General features: G+C 35.4%; 1 protein-coding gene across 2 annotated transcripts; it reads left to right on the forward strand.

Annotated features, from left to right (window-relative positions):
• Positions 3594-10292, forward strand: LOC109223332 (serine/threonine-protein phosphatase 4 regulatory subunit 2). 2 transcript variants are annotated; one of them, XM_019387591.1, is made up of 7 exons: positions 3594-3720; positions 3925-4003; positions 6944-6992; positions 7120-7216; positions 8676-8728; positions 9015-9077; positions 9626-10292. In XM_019387591.1, the coding sequence occupies exons 1-7, from the start codon at positions 3702-3704 to the stop codon at positions 9971-9973; spliced, it is 708 nt and encodes a 235-aa protein (XP_019243136.1). In that variant the 5' UTR covers positions 3594-3701; the 3' UTR covers positions 9974-10292. The 2 variants fall into 2 exon arrangements, with proteins under 2 accessions (XP_019243136.1, XP_019243137.1); XM_019387592.1 differs by having other exon boundaries at positions 3600-3720; positions 6944-7002.

Below are 11940 nucleotides of genomic sequence, written 5' to 3' on the forward strand. Positions count from 1 at the left end.
AGGCTTTATTTTCATTAGTAATCTATACATACCATTTTCCATTCTTTTTATGAACCACAACTATATTATCTAGCCAATTAGGATCGTGTACCTCTTAGACGGACCCATTGTCAATAAGCTTCTGGACCTTCTCGTTCAGTATTTGATTCCTCGAAGGGCCATCTTTGTCCATTTTTTTAGATTGGAGGGTAGGCTGGGGCGACGTTCAACTTATGTGTTATCATATAGGGATCTACCCCAACCATATCTGCATTAGACTAGGTGTAACAATAGATACAATATGTTAGGAATTGAATTAGCTTATCTTTCAAGTCGTTGTGGAGATCTTTCCCTTTGTAGACTTTCTTCTTTGCATCGTCTAGATCCAAGTTGATTATCTCAAGGTCATCTTCATCCAGTTTGTCCAATTAGGATGCGTCGTACATTTGTAATTGCTATTTGATAGCATTTCCGATGTTACATAGCTTGAGGGTCACTGCGCAACATTCATGGGCGGCATGTTGCTCGCCTCGAAGCTCTCAAACTCCCTAAGGGGTCTTGAACTAATCACTTGATGATAGGTCGAGGGAACTACTTGTATGTCATAGATACATGTCCTTCTGATGATGTAGGTCAATGGCTAGTCCATCACTCGGTATGCTATTAAAAGGTTTACTCCTGCTGCATGTGCGACGAAAATTATTTCATCGAGCGAGTAGTCTCTTGACTCGTTGAATCATACCAGAGCATAGAATTGCGAACCATTTACGATGCTAGCCTTATTTCCTTAATGAATATACATCAAGATAATGTTGATTGAACTAGCTGGATCCACGAGAATACATTTAATAGCATAATTGACAATATGTAAATTGATTACCAATGCATCATGATATGGATTGGCTATTCCTTCATCTTTCTTATTTTAGAAGGTGATTTCATCCATCGGAGAACTTTCTCGCTTCTTGTTGGTTAGAGGCTGCAACAATCAATCCTCTCACGCATGTCTATGGATGAGAAAATAGGTTATCTCGCTTACTTCTGATTCCACAATGACACAATTAATAGTACGAGCTACTAGTGGGGAATCAGATATATAGTTGTTGCTTAGCTTTCGTTTAGGTTGCTTCCCTTCACCCATACAAAGATGGGTAAGGCTCCCTTTGCTGATTAATTCTGCCACCTCCAAGTGAGAGGATTTACATTCTACGTGTCATAATTAGTCCAATTCGCATAAGTCATGTTCTTGACAATTTGGCTAGGCTTTGTTCAAGTTATACTAGGGTACTGATGTCTAAGTATCGTAACTTCTCTACTACTTTGGTGTGGGGTCGCATGTACCCCAAGGCTTTAGATTAAACTCTCAAGTTCGTCTTAAGCTCATTTTAATTAGAGATTTTTCTTGAGCTTTATACTAAGTGGCCAAGGTTACTTTGTAAACTCTAATTATTCTTTAAATTATGCACTCGCGTGAGGTTCTTTACCACTAGTAAAGAGACTAGATGAGCTTATTGCACCTTATATACTCCAAAATACAAATAGCCAATGAAATCAAATAGAGTGATCTAACCCAATTGGGTCAATAGAAATGACGCTAGGTAGCAGGTTGGAGCACCCTATCTTAAAAGTGTCTAATTTTTTAAAAAAACTACTTAAAGTTTAGCCAGTTTTTACAAATTTCAACTGCTCCCAATGTTTGAAGTTTCAAACTTTAAACATGCGATGTCAACATCAGATCTGACGAAGTTGATTATAAGGCAGCTAAACTGTATGAACTTTATAAGTTATAGAATTACACATAAGTACAATTCATACACATATATTGCAATTAGATAGCCCAGTTACAAGTTTACAAACTTATAGCCCAAAGATAAAAGGTTAAGGTCCGAAAAAAGCTTTTTTACACCACCAACTACTGCTATTATTCCTTCTTCATAAATTCCTACGCTTCGCACAGATTCCAATTGAAACAATCAACTTCAATGGAGGCATTTATTTTCTGAAAACACGTAAGGCTTTTATATTTGAATTTGCTTTTCATAATGTAAAATTATGTAGAAGTGGAAGCAGTAGAAACATCTACAATTCTAGAGGAGACTTAAACTATTTAGATGATAAAATGAGAATAGTGATATATTTTAGAACCATTAATGTAATTGAAGGATCTATGTCAAATCTTGTATTTGTTTCTTCCCCAAGTGTCAAATGGTAGAAATAAAAAAAAAATTAAAAAAAAAATTGCTGCAAGTTTGTAATTTGGCAGAAAAAAACAAATAAATTGATTTTATACATAGATTTTCCGAGAAAAAGTAAGAATAAATACAAACATTTCAATTTTAGTTTTAATTGTACATCTACATTATATATATAATAATGTATAACTTTATATATGAAATATATAATAATGTATATATATAAAAAAACAAGACGAAGAAGAAGAGGAGGAGAAGAAAGTATCAAACTTTCATGGAGGTTAATTATACATTAACAATATATATATATATATACACACACACAATATTGTACAATTAAAAAAAATATATTTATATAACATTATATACAAATATACATACTTATACATATTTATACACAAATATATACACATATACATATTTATACACAATTATACATAATATATACAATATTGTATAAGTGTGTATAAATACCAATTATATAAAATTTAAACTAGAAAACACCTTATGTCCATCACCACACCTCTATTTAACACCAAAAATTTGCCTCACCAATTAATAATACCATTATTAATCAACACCCATCCAAATTGAAGCATGAAGTCACAGTGTTATTCGAATAAAAAAAATTCAAAACATTCGAGTCGATTTTTTAGAGAACCCAGCAGTAGAATCGAAAATTTTCCATCCAAAATTCTTCACACAATTGAGTTTAATGCACAGGAACGCCCATGGCCCATATCATGGAGCTTTGAGCTTCAACGAAGATGGCTTTTTCAGATCTAAAAGTACAATTCAAATTCAAAGGATACAACTTGTATGGTGTGACAAAGAAAAAAAAAATGAAATAGCTAAGGAAATATTTTCTATGAAAGGATAGGAACAGAGAGTAATGGAAGTCGATGAAAAGAGAAGGGTTCTAGTGGAGAAGATGATGGGAAGAGGAGGCAGCGAAGAAGACGAGGGAAAAGAGGGAGAGCCTTTTTATCATTTGTTTTTTCTTGTTAGCAATTATTAAGGCTAAAGGGTGAAATAATTTTTACATATCATGTACAATGTGGGCTAGTTTTGGTAGCATTTAAAAATATAGGCCAATTTTGGTGGCATCATGGTATCAATTGTATTTGAGCGTAATTTTTCCTAAGTTATAATTATTTTTCAAATGGGGGTCCTTAAAACAGTTATTTGTGCACTTCCCCCATTGCGTCTAAAAGTTGGAAAAGTAACACTGTATAGCCGAGGTAAAGATAATTGCCGAAAAAATATATAAAATTTATAGCCGCTATAAATTTTATTATTTTTTCGGCTATCAGATATAAATAGTTTTTACATGGACCAAAAGTGATAATAGCCTCTAAAGGTTAGACCGACCAAGGAATTGCTTTAACCCGTAACCGACCCGTCCAGCGCTCCTTTTCTTTTTTTTTTTTGTGAAAAAAATTATACTACAATTTCTCTCCCCAAAAAACGAGAAGGGATAGAGGAATTAGGGTGTAATTTTTGTTCCTACCCTCCCGTTTCATTTAGAATATGGGTTCTCCTCAACCAGGTAGTCATTTTTCTCTCTATTTGTATATTTCCTGTAGAAGTAATGATGGGTATAAGTATTCTAGGGCTTTATTTATCATCTTTAAACTGTCCATATTGTCATCCCGTCTCTTGGTTAGTTCCATCAATTTGTCCTGTGATTTTTGTGCTAGATGAGATGAGTTCTTGCTTTTTCTACTGAATATGGGTCTTATTGAGTTTGCAGGAATGGAAGCTGAGAAGGAGATTAATGATGATGAAGTTAAGAGTGTAATTGAAGTAATGGCAGCTAATGGGAAGTATTGGTATGCTTTTATTCTGCTGTAGAATGTTATTTCGTCCTAGTCGGCTAGTTCTAATTTGCAATCTGAGTTATGGTAACTCTTAATGGAAGAAGACGATTAGGATTTAGGACTGTCAGTGAGTTGCATCCTAAATGGGTGTTTAATGGGCTAAAGGCAAAGTACAGTCAGTTGAGCTGCAGCCAAAACCTTGTTTCATTGCCCTGCTAAAATTATGGCTACTTCTAATTAGTTTGAGCTAAGCCAAGCTCCATATGCTTGGTTTTATATGAATCCATGAGCCCAAGCAAGCTCAGTGCATTTTTAGCTAGAATTTCTTAGAGATGAAAGAATATATTAATATAACTGCTACCATATTGATATTTGCATTTCGTATACTATGAGTTTTGAAATTCCATTCTTTTACTTTTTCATTCAAGTTGTTCATGCCTTGACATTATCTTGTACTCTTGTAACTTTGCCTTTTCTTGTTTAGGAACTCAATAAAGTTGGAACATAAACTTACTTAGGAATATAGCCAGCTAGGTCTCAAAAATGTTAAATTCTTTTACCCGGGGCTAAAAAACTATACTGCAATATATACCTGGTTATATTGATTATTTTTGGCTAGTTATATGAAGTTATTATACGTTGTCCAAGTTGGTTGAAAGCTATTAAGCTGAGTGTTGAACTTCAAAGACTAGTTAAATTCTTGAGTTTGGTCTAAACCAAACTAGTGTTATAACTTGGATGTGCTTGAGCTTAATCTAATCTGTAAATATGACTGTATGAGCAGGCTATCTGCTTCAAACATTAGCTACTAACATAACAAGTCAATTAGGCTAGCAAACATGATAACATACAATCTCAAATCATGATGCTAGAGAAGCACCGGTGGAGACCATGTTTTCTACAGCAATGGAGGCTTATTGAGCTCACGAAGGTGCCAACGGATTTGGAGAATTGGGCCACGAATTTAAAATGCTTACACTAATTAGCCTTAGTCCAATTGAGACCCAAGAATCTAAAGAAATTGAAGTAGTCCAAGAATCCAATTAAGATTAGGATTTCTTTTCCTTAAAGGTTAGGATTTTTTAATTCTTGTTTTAGTAGAATTATATTTATAGTTCTAGTCAAATAGGATTGTTTGTTGGTATTCCATTCCTATTAGATTTTTTTTTTCTATTTTAATTGGAATAGGTTATTCTTGACCTTATTCTTCTTCTAGTTTAATTAGAATTAGTTTTCCTTAGCCTCATCAATTTTGCTCATTTTAAGGCCTATTTAAAGGGCTTTCTACACTGAAAAGAAACATTAGTTATTAGTTTTACTAAGCCCTTGCTTCAAAAACGTGATTTATCTTTTAGTTTATTCTTCTTCATTTATTCAACGCTTCTTGCAATCTTGCATGACAGGAACGAGTAGGTAAGTTTTTTTTTATCTTACATTCTTCTCACGTGAGTTCGAAGAACGTTTTCGCTAATTTTGTGAAAAACTTTAGCGGGGTACTTTTATTTTTCTCTTTTCTTTGTGCTTGAGAGATGCAAAACCTTCAAAGTACATCAAAACATCCGAAATTGGCCCTATTACAGCTTGGCATGGTAATCTTCTCATATTTATAAGCTATTGTATGCTCCATCATAGAGCTCAATTAGCAGCCTTAATGACATTATTGTCGTAAGCCCTCGGTTAATAGTAAACAAGATACCATGTCTCTTTTTGTTCTCTTTTATCTTGTTTCTGCCCCAACAGAGGTGGACCTACGGTAAGGGGTCACCGGACCCAATAAACCTCAGAATTTTTTTTGTGTATAAATGAATATGTATACATATATACCTTGAGATGTGTGGGATGTCCTGGGTTCGGATGTTGAATGCCTCTCCTTCCTTAAGGTTTTTTCAATTTTTAGCTGAACGAATAACTACAGCCCTTATTTATTTATTTATTTATTTACTATTAAATCTTTACTTTAGGTTCCCCCCACAACCAAACACACCAATCCCTTTTTTCTTTTGATTAAACCCCTCCTTTAAAAAGCCCCAAATCACTTCTCTTTTCGCTGGCAAAGTGCAAAACTTAGAATCCCTTCCCCCATTTCTCAAACACAACTTCATCTCTTACCTAACTCACGCCACCTGTAAGTCATCATCGGAAGTTCGCCGGCATCCGGCGAGACCCAACAACTACCGATGAAGTCCTCGCCTCCGTCTATATTGAAGATAGTGGTGCAACCATCATCTTCAAATCCTGGGTCCGCCTCTTTGCACTAATATATGTATATCTTGGATTGCAACCTTTGTTTAGTAGTATATTCTATTTGATATACTGGTGGAGTCCAAATAATAATTTCTTTAAGCTCAAATTGTAACCAAATCGAACATGCTGTCAGGAAGCGGCCATGGGCATGATGAGTTCCCTTGACCACCCCATGTATCATGTGCAGTTCACCATCCAAGTAGTGTTATTAATTTTTCGGTTCATTCGTCACTTTGATCAACTTAGTTTGCCCCACTTAATGACAATCTTTGTCTAGCTTATTAAAGAATTTTTTTGTTCTTCCCATCGCCCCTTTGCAAGGAGCATCTTTAAGGGTTTCTTTTCTCAACCTAGCTTACAATCAACTATCCATAGATCAGAGAAAAAGCTTAAGATATAGATCCAATTTAGGGTTTTATTTCACTATCTATAAATTTAAAACTTATTGAAGCATTTGCGAAAAGCTATTCCATGTGAAACTGTCTTTTCTACTTTTAGCTAGGGAAGTAAATATAGTAATCTAACCCAAGTCATACGGGCTACTCATACCCAATCATCACATTGAAGAAAGAAGAAAGAGTTGTCTTCTGATCCAAAGGAGATAAAGTATAAGAAAAAGAGTTGTCTTTGTTGTATTCTTGTCTATTGCATTATAGTTTGGGAAGTTCCGTGTCATGAATAATTTATCTTGTTTGTGTTTCGGCTCAGGCATGATTGGGACAAACTCAAGGGCATGCTGTCATTCCATCTTAAGCAGGTATGGGGAGGTATGCCAAGTTGTCAGCATATGGCAGCTTCTTAAAAGTGATGTTTCCAGTTTATACTGGTTGATATTTCTCGTAATGTGTATTAACTTTCTAACACACTTGAATTCTTTATTGAAGGTCCTGTCAGACTATCCAGAGGCAAAAATGACTACCGAACAGCAACAATCTTGTTTAGGAGAGAGCTTTCCCGAGTTGGTGAAAAGGTTGGATGATGGTATTTCCGCTGTCATTTGCCTTACCTATCTCTGTTGTTCTCCTTTGACATAACGGGCAGTTAGCATGGTTTAATTGTACCAATTCTATAAGATGACTCATAATATTTCATGATGATATCCTACAATGCATTCCTATATTGTCCTTTTTTGTGTCATTACTTGAAGCAAAAAGAAAATTCACATGCCGTAGAAGTGTAAGGCTCTTCTAAAATTGATTGTTCTGTTCTCAAAAGAACTTTATTGTTCTGTTTGTGTTGGGCAGCTGTATAACATGTGTTTGCATATTTGGTTGTTTTAAGTGTTTAGCTTGGGACTCGCTTCTTGATAGCATGTTAGTATAGATGCTTTAAGATGTGCTCTTTGGCAATATGGAGGGAATGTGATGTCAAAAAGATTGGTTACAACAACAAGAAGCCTGGTGTAATCCCACATGTGGGGTCAGGGGAGGGTAGTGTATACGCAGACCTTACCCCTACCTTGTGGAGGCAGAGAGGTGTTTCTGATAGACCCTCGGCTCGTCAAAAAGATAGGTTGAATTGAGAAAAAAGGTAGAAGTTTAGTAAGAGGGGCAAAATAATCCTCTTCTGGGTAGGTTGATGTGAAATGGTCAAACAAGTCTATTTGCATATTGGTACTTAGTCAAATTTTTATTTTTTAATCTCTTAGCATGTAGCATCTGAAATTCCTGATCTATCAAAAAAAAGCATCTGAAATTCCTGAGAAAGGCTAATAGCTTACCGCTTTACTTAAAAAGTTCCTGAGAAAAGCTTACCTCGTAATCTATATTTTGGATTGTGTGCCTGCTTCATGAACCACCATGTATTATGATGATATAGTTGCATCTAAAAGAATATTTCCCATATTTTCTTAACGGTGATCTTACTGTTAAAAGTATCTTTGCCTCCCCTTTTCTGCATTCCAGGAGCGGGTTATGGTTTGTCACGTGAAGAACATAAACAAAGAACAGTTTTCATATTCGTGTTGTTACTCTCTTCTCTGCTAGCAAGTCTCATGCATCTGTTTCAATTTCATAATTTCAAGAGTTTTCACTCATCTACTTATCTCTCGATTATGGTTATTAAGGTCGTCTGGTGCAACCCATTGGACTAGAAACCACTCACCTGAAAGTATTATAACTTGAAAAATGTAATCCTCAATCGCGTGAAAAGTAATTCTTTATAAATTACTAAATTTACCTGTCAAAAAAATGTTATTATTGCAAATCAGACTTATAAGTCGGAAGTTGAACCAAAGACCCACAAGTGTTGGTGCTTCAATGGTGTTTTCTCCAGGCTGGCTTTGTAACCAAGCTTTCAACATAATACCATGTTCACATTTGACTTTTAGTTTTGACTTCTTTGATGCTCGGCTGTTGCAGTTGAGATAAGCTCTTGTTTTCGTGGTTCATTACTCTGATTTTGATCTTTCCGACATCACCTTGTTACCTTGATTTTGCAGCTCTCAACAGCTTTGCTGAAGGCCCTCCATTTACGTTGCAAAGACTATGTGAGGTGTCACATTCTTTTTAAATATGAATATCAGATTGTTTTATATGTTGGTACTTCACTCCATCTGATTTTCCTTTCTTTAAATTTTAAAGCTTTGTTCTCCATTTCATGAAAAAAAATGTGTTTTTCCAGTATGGGAGTCGTCTTAAACAGCTTAGTGGGAACAAGCTCAATCTTAATATTTTTTTTGAGTGTATTTTGTATTATGTTGTCGCTGCTATTGCTGTCAATTAAACAATTGATATATTGGTTTTTCAATGTTACTAATCTTTTGAGTAATATTGAGCAGATTTTGTTGGATGCACGGAACATTTATTCTAAGCTGTCAAAGCTTGCGTTGGCTCTAGAAAAGGTTGGACTTCGATGTGAATTATGCCCTTATAGTGCTTTTAAAGTTTTACATCTTAAATCTCATTGATGTGGCATCTCGACATCTTTTAACCTCCAAATCTTGAATGCCAACTTTCTGGAGAAAACCTCTTAGTACTAAGTAGTGTAAGATGCTTTATTGCCGAGGGTCTATTGGAAACCTCTCTATCCTCGCAAGGTAGCGGTAAGGTCTGCGTACTCACTTCCCTCCCTAGACCCCACGGTGTGGGATAATACTGGGTATGTTGTTGTTGTTGCTGCTTTATTGAGCTTAGTCGTCACTTCCATCTCAGTTGGATCTGAGGTCCTTCATTTAAGGAGTTTTAGCAGGCTCTTATGCCAATTTTTCTTCTTTTCTTTTGAGAACTTGAACGAACAGAAAAAAGGAGAAAAGGTTTCCCTTTTTTTCTAACATATCTCAAGTTTAGTGTCTGAGGAAGTGCTAGCGGCCGAACAGGCTTCTTTTTCCCCCTGTAATGTAACTCTGTTATGACAGTTCTGGAGCATAATGAGTGCTTTACCTGTCTGCAGAATTTGCTAGTTACATCAACATTGACGGTCTCCAGTGACCCATTTGCATCTTCTAACATGCAAAATGCGACAGCACTAGATAGAGAAGAAACCAAGGGTGCCCCATATGCATCTTCTAACATGCAAAATGCAACAACACCAGATAGAGAAGAAACCAAGGGTGCCCCAATTCTATCTAATTCAGTGTCTAATGGAGTGGAACCTATAGCCAGTGCAGGTGATTCAGATGAAGTAATGGCTGAGGTAGAAGAGGCTGAAGTTGAGGATGTTATGACTATTGACATGGATACAATTGAAGCAATAGTTCGATCATCTGAAGCAGATACTACGCCTCCCAGTGATTCATAATGCTCTGTTTCTATGTAGTAATTGTTTTCACCTCTAGTACAGGAAGTCTGTAAAAGGTATATCATGCTTCGGTGAAATTAGAGCAAGTCCTGAGGAGGTGCCTAAAAGATCGATCGTGGTCGTGAATATATGTTGGACCAATATAATGTGTCTCGAACCTTATTTTTACCCCACGTAGGTCTATCTTGAGTGGGGAAAAACCCTGGTTGCTTTCGTCTTCGTTGAACTAACGAGTGTCTCTATAGCATTTCGAGAAATATACTGGGTGCGCCTCTTTTTTCCCCTGAATGATCATTTATTGTTGGGGCATTTGCATCTATACTCTGTTTGGGGTCACAATTGAAGTTATACCTACTTTGAACAAAATTTTGCAAGCCTATCCGCTTTAGGATCAACTTCAGATTTATCGGGTTTGAAGTTGCAATGCACTTACGGCCAATTAAGTCTAAAGTGCAAAAATTGCTCTTAAGATGCAATTAAGTCCAAATAGATTTGAAATGCAACAAATATTTTCATGCGCTTAAGGGTAAATACGTCTGAAGTAAAAAAAATTATATCTTAGATGCACTTAAAGACAAATACGTCTGAAGTGCGATCAATGTTTTTATGCATTTAAGGCCAACTAGGTCTGAAATGCTAATTGACTAGAAACAGCAACTTGTTCTTCGAATTTTAACATTCCAATACATGATTTAACACTTTAATCTACTCCAAATGAGCTCAAATTTGAAACATAATTTTCAAATATTATTAAGAATAAACCCTAATAATTTTTTTGTCAAAACAACAACAAATCTAACAAATCCATTTTACAATTAAGAAGAAGAAGAAGAAACTCTAAGCAGTAGTACAAAATAAAAATAAAATAAAGCGCCACAACAGCTCAACACTGTAAAACACCATAAACCACCTTAATACATGCTCACAAACACCATACAAGTTTACTATCACCTTTATTTTCACAAACAACATAAGGAGGAGGAGAAGGAGAAGGAGGAGGAGGCCTGAAGTTGTCTATACTTTGGATACTAGTTAAAAAAAATTTAAAAAGTGGGCACAAATTAAATAGGGGAGACCAAATAGGGTGTCCCGTGAAATTTTTACTTTATTGTTTATCCACAACGTTTGATTAGCAGGATGTTCGAATCATATTTCAAGTTGGAGAAAGTTATTTATTCTACTTGGAGGTGTTTATTAAGAGTACAGCCATGGCAATGACGTACAAAGGGGAGTTGATATTTGGATTATATTTATAGTAATAGTTGAAACTCGTTCCGGTGGTAATCTCAATAGAGACAAGTCGCCTTTCTCAATAAGTGGGATGAAAACTATGGGAAGCTAGATTTTTTTCAATAAAATAAAGAGTTTTTATAACGTCTTAAAAGGAAAACGTACCAGGAGAGCCAAACCTTATCTTACTAATCCTAACGAGGGTAAGATCAACATTTAACATTGCTAGTTGATTTTTTCCTATTTGCATCAATGTTGGTGGAAATAGTATATGGTAGCTGTGATGGTGGGACTCGGCAAAATAATTATGGTGCATGCAGGTTATAATTACTATGCACGCAAGATGGTTGAATATAATTGTCTCGGCGAGATAATTATGGTGCACGCTAGTTATATATTATCATGCACGCAGGTTGGTTTTACTTTTCACTGTGTAAAGCACCATTCACATAATCTTTCTTCCATGAGCAACATCACAGCTAATTCCTCTAATCCGTTCAAACGAATCCCTTTTGCGTCAATTTAGTGGCCCTTATTTTGCTTATCGAAGGTCAAATCCGCATTGCTTGGGATTTTACACATCGATTTCAATAATTTAGGAAGTATTATTAGAAAACAGTTTAGTTTCAACTTTGCTTTAAAAATTAATTTTTCCCTTCCAATTTGAACAATAGACATTCTCCCTCTCATATCTTAATTGACATTTTTTAATTCCTATTTTGCCCTCTAGATTATTC

This window comes from Nicotiana attenuata, chromosome 3, assembly GCF_001879085.1.
Source record: "Nicotiana attenuata strain UT chromosome 3, NIATTr2, whole genome shotgun sequence".
In the NCBI taxonomy this organism is placed as follows: domain Eukaryota; kingdom Viridiplantae; phylum Streptophyta; class Magnoliopsida; order Solanales; family Solanaceae; genus Nicotiana; species Nicotiana attenuata.

What these genes read in the sequence shown, in the direction of transcription:
- LOC109223332 (XM_019387591.1), top strand. An exon ending in GCAGCTAATGGGAAGTATTG is followed by an intron (nt 4,004 to 6,943) that starts GTATGCTTTTAT and finishes GTTTCGGCTCAG; the next exon opens with GCATGATTGGGACAAACTCA. An exon ending in TTGCGTTGGCTCTAGAAAAG is followed by an intron (nt 9,078 to 9,625) that starts GTTGGACTTCGA and finishes ACCTGTCTGCAG; the next exon opens with AATTTGCTAGTTACATCAAC.